Source organism: Cavia porcellus, unplaced genomic scaffold (genome assembly GCF_034190915.1).
Source record: "Cavia porcellus strain 051 isolate PalLab524CR breed Dunkin Hartley unplaced genomic scaffold, mCavPor4.1 scaffold_29, whole genome shotgun sequence".
Lineage (NCBI taxonomy): Eukaryota > Metazoa > Chordata > Mammalia > Rodentia > Caviidae > Cavia > Cavia porcellus.
In genome coordinates, this window is record NW_026947512.1 from 13,968,042 (window position 1) to 13,981,337 (window position 13,296).

The 13,296-nt window shown below is 38.6% G+C and overlaps 1 protein-coding gene across 3 annotated transcripts in view; it reads right to left on the bottom strand.

Moving 5' to 3' along the window:
* Positions 1-2,442: 2,442 nt before the first annotated feature.
* The window catches only part of Fmo1 (flavin containing dimethylaniline monoxygenase 1), a 39,649-nt gene continuing 28,795 nt past the window's right edge, over positions 2,443-13,296 (bottom strand). For all 3 annotated transcript variants that reach the window (XM_003474740.5, XM_063240177.1, XM_063240175.1), the window contains exons 4-9: positions 12,946-13,108; positions 9,769-9,911; positions 7,324-7,523; positions 5,390-5,745; positions 4,825-4,897; positions 2,443-3,549 (exon numbers count right to left, since the gene is read on the bottom strand). In XM_003474740.5, coding sequence (XP_003474788.1) covers positions 3,207-3,549; positions 4,825-4,897; positions 5,390-5,745; positions 7,324-7,523; positions 9,769-9,911; positions 12,946-13,108 — 1,278 coding nt within the window. In that variant the 3' untranslated portion in view covers positions 2,443-3,206. The remainder of the gene's footprint in view (positions 3,550-4,824; positions 4,898-5,389; positions 5,746-7,323; positions 7,524-9,768; positions 9,912-12,945; positions 13,109-13,296) is intronic.

Genomic DNA, 13,296 nt, shown 5'->3' on the forward strand with positions numbered 1-13,296 from the left:
TTCCTTTGAAACATGGCTGTAAGGCTTTGTGTCCCCATAATTTTAGATTCTGCATGCCTGTGAAGCTGGTATCTTGTAGATGATAATTATAACTGAATCTAAGTGCCTGGGAGGCTGAGTGCATGGAAACACTTTCCAAGTCAGCAAAAAACCCTAAATTTTACTTCTCAAGGCATCAAAAAAAATTGATACTTTTAAAGTTTGCATTGGGTGGGGTTTTTCTGATTCTTGTGATGCACTCAGAGCGTCTTTTGTCTTGTCCAGATACAAATCATCTTGTTTCTTTTAATGGTGCTAGTCTCCTTTGGCCCCTAATTTACACTTCTTTTCTGGCCAAATTGAACATTTTTCAAATTTTCCACTCCATTGTTTGCTCCTAACTTTCACTGAAAATCTACTCACAAGCAGCCAGCAGTACTCATACAACAGCCTAAACACTGGGTTGAAATTTTCTCTTTTAGACTGATTAATCCATTGCTTTTAAAGCGAGCCTCACACAAAGTTTGAGTGCACAGGTAAACCACAGACAAATTATTTCCCTGACATGATAACATGAATGGTCTCTGACTCAATTCTGAATATACTCCTCACTTCCAACTGAAACTTCTCGAGTGCAGTCTTTAGTTGGTCACATATTTACTAGCACTCTGATCGTCTGCACTAGGGACAGTATGGCACATTAAAGGCTATTTAAAAGTATTTTAGGCTTTCTCTAAATAGAGTTTGCGAAATTTTCCTACAAAGCCAGTTCAAAGGCTTTTGAATCACAATGTCAAACATGTTCACAGCAACTCCTCACTTCTTTGGCATTAGTTTTCTGTATTGATCAGCTTTCCATTGCTGGGGAAAATACCTGTCTTACACAATTTAAAAGAGAAAAGGTTTGTTTTGGCTCACAGTTTCAGAGCTTTTGGTCTCTGATCAGCCAACTCCAAGACAAAAATATTGCGGTGAATGGTATGGTAGAGGAAAGCTCCTTATCTGGGAAGCACAGAGCAGAGGCACAGCCCGAGAGGTAGGGGTCAAGGACCAGAAAAAGTCCCAAGTCACACTCCTATGTTCCAGAAATGCCCAGAAGTATGCTTTACTAATTTTCTAGTTGTTTTTCAAGCCAAATTGAAAATCAAGATTAACTCTCATATGTATTTTGTCTACATTTTCTTTATCCATCCATACATTTATAAGCATTTATGTTGATTCTTCACCTGGGCTATTGTGAGTAATGTTTTAATAGACCCAAGAGATACTTCTTTAAACTCCTTATTTTTATCCTTTTTGATAAATATGCAAGAGTAGGGTTGCTGGATCATATGATAATTATATTTTTAATTTTGGGGGAACTGTTTTCCATAAGTGCATGATTTTGCATTCTCACAAACAGTATGTAAGAGTTTAAATATCCCCACATCCTTGCCAATAACATTGTTTTCTTGAAGGTGTGAGGTGATATATCTTGGTGGTTTTGATTATAGTTCCCATGATTGGTAATAATGACCACTTTGGTCTGGTGGCCATTTATATGCTTTTTTGAAACAAATGTCTAGTCAAGCCTTTTACCCATGTTTAAAACATGTTATTTGGGTATTTTTTTGCTGTTAATCTTTTATCAAATATGTGGTTTTCAATATTTCTCCTTTCTGATAGGGTGCATTTTCATGCTTCCTTTGCTGTTTACAGGTGTTTTAGGCTGATGTAGTCTTACTTGTCTATTTTGACTTGTTACCTGTACTTTCAGTGTCATAGCCAAAAATCATTGCCAAGTCTAAGGTCAGGAAACTTTCCCTGTAAATTTTCCCTAGGAGTTCTAGGCTTGTTTTTTCTACTTCTGTAGACAATATTGGCTATGGACTACAGGTTTCTGCCCCTATTCCCAAATTCATAGGTTGGAATGATACCCATCAATATTATTAGGTAATTGATAGCAATAGTAATGGAAGGTAATTAGATTTAGATGAGATCATGAGGGTGAACCACTCACTGCTCTTATATGGGGGGGAGATCTATTTCCTTCTTATAGGACTAGATTTCACTCTTCTACTATAAATATAACAAGAAGAGAGCTTTGTATAAAAGCTCTGTATTAGGAAAAGGCTTTTCAGTAGACACTGAATCTCATTTCCTTGATCTTAGACTTTCCAGCTTCTGGATAATATGAGAGTAATATTTGATGTGTACTCTGCCATTCTTTTATAATAGCTTAAATTGACTAAGGGAATACCATTGGAACTATAGTGAAGATATTGTTGAATCTGTAAATTGCTTTGGGTAGTGTGGACATTTTAAAAAATACTATCTTCTGGGGCTGGGAATTTAGCTCAGTGGCATAAGTATCTGCCTTGCAAACAGGCGGTCATGAGTTTGATCCCCGGTACCGATAAAAATGAAAAAAGACAAAAAAACAAAACAAAACAAAATACTGTCTCCCAATCCATGACAATGAAATATCTTTTCATTCATTTCTGTTTTAATTTTGTTTATAAATATTTTGTAGTTTTACAAGCTTTTCATCTCCATGAACATATGTTTATTTTTAAGTATGCATTTTAGTTTTTATGATTTTCTAAATGAGATACGTTATGAGCAAAGAGCAGGTGAAGGTGTCTGTTTTCTGTGAAATGTATTTGATTTGAATCTTTGGCATGCAAGCTCAAGTGTCTTTATTTTTTTTTTTAATAAAGCATGTTCTGGGGAAATTAGCTATCCCAGGAAAGTGCATTCTTTTGGAAACTCTAAGTCACCAGACCTACTATCATGTTATGGCTTTATTCATAGACTCATCCTCTTCTCTTTTTCTCCAATTCATGAAAAGAGAACAAAAGATCACTTGAAACAATCAGTTTCTAGGTTTCTTTCTTGCTTTTTGTTTTTAATCAGCCAATGCTGTAAGATAACCCTTTTAACACAAATCAATCTCTCATGAGGCAGGAGTTTTTAGTTGAAACCTTTAAAATGTTCAAAGGTGTGAATGCTCAGAGTACTATGTAGAGCAGCCTTCAAATGCACAGAAATCTTAGTTATCGTGCTCTGGGATTAGACATATCAGAGCCAAGAGAGGCTCAGGAATAGCAGAGATTTCTCTGGGATTAACTGGAGGGGACCTTTACTCTCTGGATGTGATTTATAACTTGAAAGCCATGTTGCTATCACAGAGCAGTCAACACACTGTAAATACTTTGTGTATCTGTGGCATTTAGGAGATCGTTTACTTATAAGAGAATCAGGAAAACAGCGACAAGCAAAACCAGGATGCTAAAGAGTTTAAGCAGACTTTCAAAGGGAAACGGAGATTCTTGCACAGTTCGTGTTTTGGTGGCCTTGATTGTTCGGTCCCACTGTGTCATGATGGCCTTTCTGGCTCCTTCCCATTTTCCTGTGCCAGCCAAGCGGAACTGGTATGGTGAGCACGGGCCAAAGACGATGGTCAAAACCAGAAGTGGGTCGGTCAGCAGCATAGAGAGCAGATTGGGTTTCGCATTGATAGAGGCCAGGAGTTCATCTATGTATGGGATATAATCTGATTGCAGAGCCTTGCAGTAGTCTAAGCCAAACCTTTATAAAAAGAAGGTGTGTGTGGGGAGGAAAACAGAAAGATAAATTATAATCATAGAACAAGTAAAGATAATCTCTGAACATTGGTCCTCAGCAAATAATTGCTGCTGCAAAAGTTTGAAATGCTTTCTGTCCTCTCTCCATTATGCCCATAGTGTATCTAATGATAGCTACAGTCTCATACAGTTGAATCATGAATCAAATCAATCAAATCAATGAAATCATCCATTGACCAATGTGACAAGAAGCCTTAGTCATCTCTTATATGAGAGATCTTTAACAGAGATCAAACTATGGTATAGGTTGAGACATGACCTCTAAAATGCTTCTATTGTCTTGGAACTTAGCAGTTTGATAAAGATAGATCAGTACTTGAGGTTTGGGGGTATAGTACAGGAATGAAAGAAATGATGGCATTTTTCTCAAATGCAGCGATTTTAAAACTTTTCAGAACTTTTACGTTTCACATAAAAATTTACATTCAGTCCTAGAACAGACAAACAGTAAAATATAAAATCTGAGCTACTTTGGCTGCTTGGTGGGTCATCTCCCTTCCCGTGTTTCTGACCCTTGTGTGGTAACCACAGAAGAGAGCACAAGTGACACTCATCCTCTGGAGAAGAGACCAACATGTTTATTTTGCAAAAAGCCATGCTACAGGCCTGGAGGACCCTATTAGAGTCTCTGTCTCTCCGCTTCTCAACTCTACGGTGGTAACACAGAAAAGGGTGAGGGTGCATGCATTGCAACCAGATTTACGGCTACCATAGTTTGAATTTCATACAGTAGTCACAGGTTGCAAAATCTCATTTTTCTCCTACAACTATATGGAAATGAGAAGCAAAACCCAGGGGAGGGGATCCGGTTCACAAACCACTTCTGGCTGACACCTGCTCTAGAGTGACAGCCTGCATGACAGCAATAGAACGGATATGGACCTACCCAAAGAATGAACACATACTGCTGGTACATGGGGCTGTTTGCATGATGATTGTGGATGAAGAATGGGATAATCTACCTTGTGGATGAGAGTTAGTTATACTTGGCCTGGATTCTAAACTCTGTGTGGATGCTGGATAAACATGGTGTAAGGGATGATTTTAGGGAAATTAAAGCTTCTCAATTTCCCTTTTCTTCTTCTTTCCTGTAAAGGTTGTTCTTATTTTTCTTCTAAGTCTCAGAGGCTTCCCTTTTGAACAGTATAACTCTCATCTCCCTACTATTGTTTGATAGTTTCAGTTATAATCCAAAATGATGCCTTAGCAGCTCACTCACCCACTGTGCTTATTTTTTTTCCTCTCATTGACTTCTTTCATCATGACACTTGGTGGTGGTAACACACTCCTACCTATAAACCAAGAAACAGAAAATGTGATTTAACTTTAGACCCCAGTGTTTACTTATTCTTCATTTAAACTCATTTTTCATTTCTAGTTCCCTGAGCCTACTGGTTATGGCATGCTCCTCGTATTAAATGCCACTACTAAAGAGATAAATATCTGGTCATGTCACTAGTTGTTTCATATGATGGAATCATACATTTAATTTGACTCAGTTTTGTCACGCAGTTGACTGAACTTTTAAATTTTAGATGAATTGTTTGATTCAGTCAAAATAACAGGAATAACACAGTTTATAATTTTTGATCTCTGATTTATCATTTCTGCTAGTGATAATGACAGAATAATTCTAATTCAGTGAGTCCAGTGTATAACAGAATGGATCCTGTTTTTAAAGACTTTTGTTTTAAAGCAGAGCTGAAAAATAGTCTCAAAATTTTCAATATTCAAAGTCACACGGCAAACCAAAGGCATACACCTGCTGTTTCTCGTCTACCAACCTTTCAGGACTTGAACAACCCAGCGAGCTTGTGTTTCTCCTGTGGGTAGCATGGAGCCCAAGGGTTTGATGAGCCCAATAACAGCCAGGGTTGGTTTTTGCAGATGTGCAGGAAAGATGTACTTGTACAGTGATGCCTGGCCGTCTTCAACCTTCACCACGGATTCATCAAGGAAGGGGAAAGAAAAGGTATATCCAGTGGCAAAAACAATGACATCAATGGGTTCTTCTTTGGGGGTGTTGTTAAATATGACAGAGTTTTCCTTCACTCCCTTTATGCTTGGCTTGATCAACACTTTTCCAGTGATGATACGGCCTGGGAGCTCATCATTTAGTATAGGTTCTCTCAGTTGAGTCCTAACCAAAATAAGGACAGGGAGGAAATCTGCAGGTGAGAAACACAGCCAGCTCTTTCTCTTCTTTAAACCTTCCTCTCCATTGTGGGGCTCTCCCCTTGGCTGGCTAAGAGTTGCCTGTTGGGGGATATTACCTCTGAAGGAAGGACTGCTACTGTCCAAGGATTATAAAATATGCCTACCATTTACTAGAGTTTGGAAGCTCTCAAAAAAACTTTCTTTAGTTTCTGTTTGTCTTGCTGATGTTTAGTTATCACCATTATTACAGAGATAGCTTAAGCTTGAAGGCTACAAGGAAAAGCAGGGTCTTCCATAGAAAGCTGCTGGATGCTCTACCCTGAGCTTCCTCTTAGAAAACAATCATTTAAGGAACAAAAACAGACTCATCTTTTTCTGGTTGTGTACTTGGAATCATAAGATTAACACTGTATGAGTCGCTTTTCTGATCCATGTTTGGCTTATGCTGGATATCCAGAACAAACGACATTGTACAAAAGAAATAGAACTGATGTAGGAAGTATTAAGAATGGATTCTTATCCAGTTGTGTATTCCAGCCTAACAGAGCTTGAGCAAGTCACATGATCCCTGTGGACTTTCGTCTGCTCATCTATAAAACAGGGTTACTAACAACTTGCCATCCAGCCCACTGGGTGGAATGAAAGAGCAGATGATGTGCATGATAGTATATATGTGGGAACTTTGGAAATGATAAAGGACTAACTACATCAGGAAGAGAGCCGGGTTATAATTGTTTAGTCCCATGAGCTTCCACTCAGGCTAAATAAAATTTATGGTAGAAAGAACTACAGTGGAAATAGTCAAAGCCCCTGAGAAGCCTAGAGGTGGGATAGAAGAGAAGAAATAAGAAAAAAAATGAACACAATAAAGAGAGGAGAGTATCGAGAGGAAGGAACAAGTACAGGTGACGAAGGGGAGAATATATACCGCTGGCATTGCTGTGGTACCACTGATACATGTGGGCCGCAGTGAAATTTTGAGGGGAAACAGACATGGCATCTATGATGCAGTGTTACCTGGTGATGGAATTCCATTGTAAAGACTTAGGAAAAGAGTAAAACACCTGATACTTGGTAATTGGGTAAGTCATTGGTGGTAACTGAAGGAACAGACTGAACTTGAGATTATCTTGACCAAGGCAAGAAGAAAGATGAAAGGGCTACCATAGGATTCAATTTTTCCAGGCCAATAAAACAATGCAAGTGTATTGCTTTTGTTAACAAAATCATAGATCATTTGCTTTTGTTTGCTGCAACTGAGGCCTAAATAGTCACCAAGGGCATAGAGAGTTCTCATTACTAAATGAGCTCGGGCAAGTAATTAAATCTGGCTAAGTCTCATTTATCCATAATGAAAGGGAGATTATACCTAATAAGAGTTCAATACAGAAATTAACTTACTGAGCACTTAGGAATAGCTAGCTACTGTTATCATCAGTAAATCTGTATGGAAACTTTTCAAGCTCCAAGCATGTTGCCATAATATTGCATGGGTTGCTTGGCACTGGAAAGATTTTGCTCCCATCCCCTTAACAGCCTTAGGTATACATATCACACTTACTTGTTTTCAGGTATTAGGCCATAATTTGCATGATTGAACCAGCTGTTCATCTTTTTTGCTATCAACCGAGTCACAATTGGAGTTGGGAGAAAATTTCTGAATGCATTTTGAAATCGTGTCATGAACACCATGTCCCATGGGTACCCTGAATCAAAGACACGGCTGATCACCCACGCACCTCCAGTGGTGCTGAGGAACACCTGGAAGCAATCAAGGAGATTCAAGAAGAGTTAGGAATTGAAAGGCAACCTCGATCGACATACACCCTTGACAAGATAGTCTAGGTTCCTCTGACTGTCATCTAAAAGTTAGTCCCTCAGGATAATAGTGTGATACATAAAGTATTAAAATATGTGCAACATATTAATGAGCACTTACTTGGCAGGTTGGAGTTACTATGGTGAGCCCTTTGGAGCTAACGTCTCAGGTAAGAAAACAATGAACTGTTGAATTCAACTCTGTTGACTGTAATTGTAGCCAACAAGAACAGGATGGGGCAGAAATTTGGAGCTATCTGTAAATATAATTTCAACACAAACCACTGGCTTAACTGGCAGTAAAATTCAGTAATCCAATTAGAGTGTTTGCTTTTTCCTTTCTTCCTTTTTTTTGTTTTAAACAGATGGTTTCTTGAGTTTAGTAGCTGACAGGTTTCATGAAAGCTAAAAGTTGCTTTGGTATCTAAACAATAAGGAATTTCCTATCTAATTCTTTGAAAAACAACAAAAAAATGAATTAACCAGTCTTTACCTTGCTGATACAAAACAGTTGACCTAACACATTGGATTTTCTTCCACCAAATGGAGGCATGGAGGTCACAGCCACAGAGTCAGTGTTTTTGTTTGACCTTATGATGTCATGAGATGGTTTACACAGCTCTGGGTCTGAACGGGTCTGGGTTCAGACCCGTTGGTAGTTCTGACATGAGTCACACGTGTTGATCTTGCCTCTCTGTGCCTTGATGTAGAAGCAGCTGGGCTATTTTGTTAAGTGTGTGTTATGTTCTAAGTCAAGGAGAATTTGTTTGCTGGTACAGAAATAAAATGTACCAAAGCAGCATGTTTTCTTCCTCCTCCTCCTCTTCCTTCTTTTTGTGGTACTGGGAAATAAATCCATGGCCTCGCACTGACCCATATCCTCCTCCCTTCTTTTTATTTTGCCTTTTGTATCTTGACAGAGTCTCACTAAATTGTCTGGGTTGGCTTTAAATCTTCTGTGTTAGCCTCTTGAGTACCAATTGTACCTGATGCCAAAACTTGTTTTCTGACTGAAGAAATTTCCAGAGAAAGAAAATGAACAATAATGTCACGCACGTGTGGCAGTCATAGTGGATGGATTTAATTTTTCAGAAAAAAGACTTAATGATTGATTCATTGATTGATAGACTCGTTAACTGATTTCAAGAAACTTAGCAACTTGGCAGCATTATCCTGAAGGAAGACAGTAGACCTTCTGAAACAAAAGTTAACACAGGTCCATCTACTGTGAGTGCCACATGTGGGTGAGAGGCGTGATTAGGATTTCAACATGGAACAGACTGTTCAGAGGATTTGTTTGTTGGTGGGTGTGTTCTGCATGAATTGTTAAGAGTTCAAAGATGGACTGTGGGGAGAGGTGCCAGGATAAAGGGAAGAGTGGAGAGCATGGACTTTGAATCAAGAAGACCAAGGTTGGGGGTTGGCTGTACCACTCATTAGCAGAATGGCATTAGGTAAGCGACTCGACCTCTTTCAACCTTAGGCTTCTGCATCTGTGGTCAGCGATACTGGTAGATCTTGTTTTAATGAATTTAAGCAGCACAGTGAAAGACATTTAGTGCAATGCTTGGAAAATAGTCACTTCAGAACATATTAGCTCTTTCTATAATTATTCTTCAGAAGATAATATGAAATTCTAAGTGTGAGACCTGGCAATAAGCAGGAAAGAAAGGGCAAATGGCAGAGCTTAACAAGGAAAAATTATCAAGATTTTCTGACCTATGGGACTAAGGGAGTCTTGTAGCTCTTGGGGGGTAGCCAAGAAGATGACAAAAATATGGAGTCTGAGAAATTGGTTTTAGAGGGAAGATGGCAGCTGGATTTCTTTGTAAAATTTATTAACACTCAATTAAAAATATTTTAAAAATATACTGTAGCTGAGTACAGTAGTGTAGCACTCTGGCAGTCCATCCGAGGTAAGAGGACCACAAATTGGAGCCTGGGATGGGAAACTAAGAGATTTAGAAAGACTCTATGTTAAAATAAGAAAATTAAGGAAAAAACCCAAAATGTTTGGGCATGTAGGCGAGTGTGAAGGCCCTGGACTCAGTCCCCAGTGCCACCAGATGAAACAGTTTCAGGTGTTGCCATTTTTCATCTTTCACGTTTATCATGGTGTCAAACAGCATTTACCTGAGACACATGTATCAAGGTAAAGTGCTCCACTAAGCAGTGTCAGGAACAGTACCTTTTTGGCCAGGTGGCTGGCCTCCACAGCAATATCTGTGCCCGAATTTCCCATTCCAACCACAAGCACTCTCTTGTCCTTAAATACGTCTGGATGTTTGTACTCTCGGCTATGAAAGTACTGGCCTTTAAAAGTATTTATGCCTATAGAGAAAAACAAAGACAAACAGAGAATTTACAGAGTCAACAAATATTTTTTAGTCAATAATATCCTTTTGACACATGATTTAGGTTATTTTTACCAATATATTTAAGTTTAAAGGAATCTAAAATGTGAATACATGACTTTAGAAATGTAATTATGGGTAAAGATGGATAAATAAGCCTCTAGTTGTCTCATTAAATGATTATCTACTAAGTTAAAATATGAGGGCGTAAAGTAATGTTAAGCATAAGTGTAATGAGCCGTTACCATTTAAAGGCTGATAAAGTTGATGGGATGGTAATACTCTGCTAATACTTGATTTATATGTACCCAACTAATTTTCATAAACTGGTAGTAAGATCAATGACACTAAAGTGAACTGGAATCAGTGTCTCTGTTCATCAGACTTCAGAGAACACCTGCTGTGTACCTGGCCCTGTGTTAGATGACAGGAGGGAAACGAGATAAATGAAACATGTTTCCTGTTTGCAAAATCCACATGAATTGGAGAGGTTCCCTGATAATTCATCTTGGTACTGACTGTAACTCAGGCTGAGTTTGCTGAGTGAGCCGGAGTTGGTGGAGAGTATAAAGGGTTATATCTGTGACATCAGGGTTAGGTCTACGGGGAAGATGTCTCATGCAGTTGGCATCAAATCTCGCTGACACATTTAGTACAAATGGAAAGTTTTAGAAAACTTTCAAAGCCATGTTACACAATCAGAAGTAGTATGTGCTGAACAAAGAACCAAGTTTTCCTAAGATAAAGTGAGGAGACATTTAGATTCTCAGGAGATAAATACGTATGTTTGTGGGAAGTGGCCTTCCTTTGGAATTGCTGGCTGTGCTTTAGCTCACGTTGAACCATTATAATTCAGAATGAATCCTGGTTATCCATGATCAGGAGTATTCAGAATTTGGCAAGGATACAATCAAGTTCAATATTAACTCTGTACAGAAATTTGATATGAATCAAATAACTACTGAGAAAGCAGATCTGGAAAAGCTTGAGGAGAATTATAGAATTATCTAGTTTTAGATTACCATAGACTCTCTCAGTATTAGATTGCTTTGGGTCACAAATGAACAACAATGAGACTATCTGAGTGAATTTCCTTGGAACAATACTTTGCCTTCTTACCTGGTGGATGACTGAGTAAGAATTTATGTTAGATGAATGTGGTTGTTTCGAAAACCATAATATATGTAGCTAAATGAACAAAAGTAATCATTTTGGGAACTCATACAAGTGTTTTACCTAAGGAATCTTTTTTTTTTTTTTTTTTTTTTTTTACTGAGACTTTTGGGTTCACTTTGCATTTGCTTTCAGAATCTGAAGAACATGTTTGTTTGTTTTTACTGAGCAAATTTGAACTTTTGTTACAGTTAACAAATGCCCCAATGACTATGTACAGTCCAGCAAGTCTGCTGGCAGGCAAGGATGGATAGTGGGATTGGGAGGACTCCATTTCAAGTCTAGCATTTCAGAACCTTAGAGTTCAAGGGTTCCTGGACAACCATTTAGTGAGAAACTGAAGATTGGGAATGCCTGATAAAATGGACAGTAAAAAGATGGTGAATCTAACAGAGCCTCCTTTGCTTGATTTGTGATGCACACCACTTGGTAAATTATGCAAGCTCATCAATTTTGGGGTGCAGAAAGAACTTAGAGAGGCGAAGAGGAAGGTGAACAACACAGACTGCTTCATCGTACACCTTCTGAATCGCAGTGTCATTCCTGTTAAACTGAGCACAAGGACACTGGTTTAGCTGCTTTCAAGATCTGCTTTATCCTAATTGGACATGACTTGGGGCACATCCAGGATCATGGTAGGTATGAATTTATTGAACATGAGTGTTGGGATCTCTGCAGGTCATATGCAGATTGATTCTTCTCTGGACTCTTCTCAGTCTAGGCTGTATGCTGTCATATCCACTTCTACATTCTTAGTGCCCAGTGTCCTACACTCTAGGTACTGAATAAATGCGATTTCACTGTTCCATAGAGCTTCCTGGATGTTCAGGTTACCCCGCATCAAGGGCTTCTTCCTGAGTGAATGGAGAAGTTGGCTTCTTAGGGCTTTGCTCTCCAGGCAGGAACTCACAAAGGGTTCCTTTCTCTTGTGGATTAATGAGAATCTGTCTTTGAATGCGTGCAAGCAGAGACTTTTGGGTCTCTGTCAGGGTTGTTTGCGAATAACTTCCTGCATTAGGGAGAAGATTGAATGTGGGTCTTTTCTGGTCAATGATTCTATTCTATGACAGTTTTCAGGATACACTTTATGCTACTGTGACTTAACAGACTTCTGGGGCAGACCCAGGACTATGGCGGAGCGTGAGTTTATTGTCATATGTTTTGGGATCACTCCAGGCTATATCTTGATGATATGGAGAAAATTTTTCTCAAAATTTTTCTCAATTTTTCTCTAGTTTACTGTAGGTGAACTAGACTAATCCTTGAATTTTCTGTTGCTTGGAGTGGAAATCCAATTGAAATTTGACTTCAGTTAGCATTAGTCATGGTTGCAAACCTCAGGTAAAGAAACTGAGACCTAAAGGTGTATTACTTTGTCCTCCAAGATACGTGGCTCTGTTAATTATTGGTAGACTGCCATAAACCTCTGGGTTTAGTTAGTTGTTATGGATCATTTAAAGCAAACAAATAAAAAATCAAATTGCTTCTTTCTTTAAGCACAGATTGACCTCTGTGGCCTCTAAGATCAACTTTGGCAGTGTGCAGCTGAAGACATTCTGAGTGCTGGTTTTTTTTTTTTTTTTATTAATGAGGGATATAGAACCTGAATGGAGCATAAGTCCATTTAATAATTTTATACTCTTCTGTTTGTTTGAAACCCCTCCCCCCCCCCAAGCAAAAAACCTGGCTGGGTGGAAATAGTTCTGGCTAGAAAAAAATCATTACCTCAAAAATGTAGCCAATGAATAAGGAATGATAAGAGTTCATCCCCAGACCAGTCAAGTAGCTTGATTGAGTCCCAGGGGAAAACAGAAATTCATTTGTAGGAAATGCTGTACCTGGGAAGGAACTCAGTGGCAAATAAGGGTCAGTGAGAAAACCCGTGCAAACCATGACCGCATCAAAGATGGCTGAGTTTTGCTTCCCTTCATGCAGAGTGACCACTTCCCATTGGCCAGTGACATCAAAGTCTGGGCACTTTGTTACACTGCAGACTTTGGTCTGAAAAAAGAATCACAGGTGTGATTTACAGTTGGTTCCACTAAGATCCTGTTGGCTGAAACACCAGTTAAAATTTCAAAATTTGTAGAGGACAGATGAAACATAATTAATAAACTGAACCCTCAAATCCTAATCAGGATTCTAAATTAGTGAATTATTTTTTCTTTTAAATTTGATTTGTATTAGGT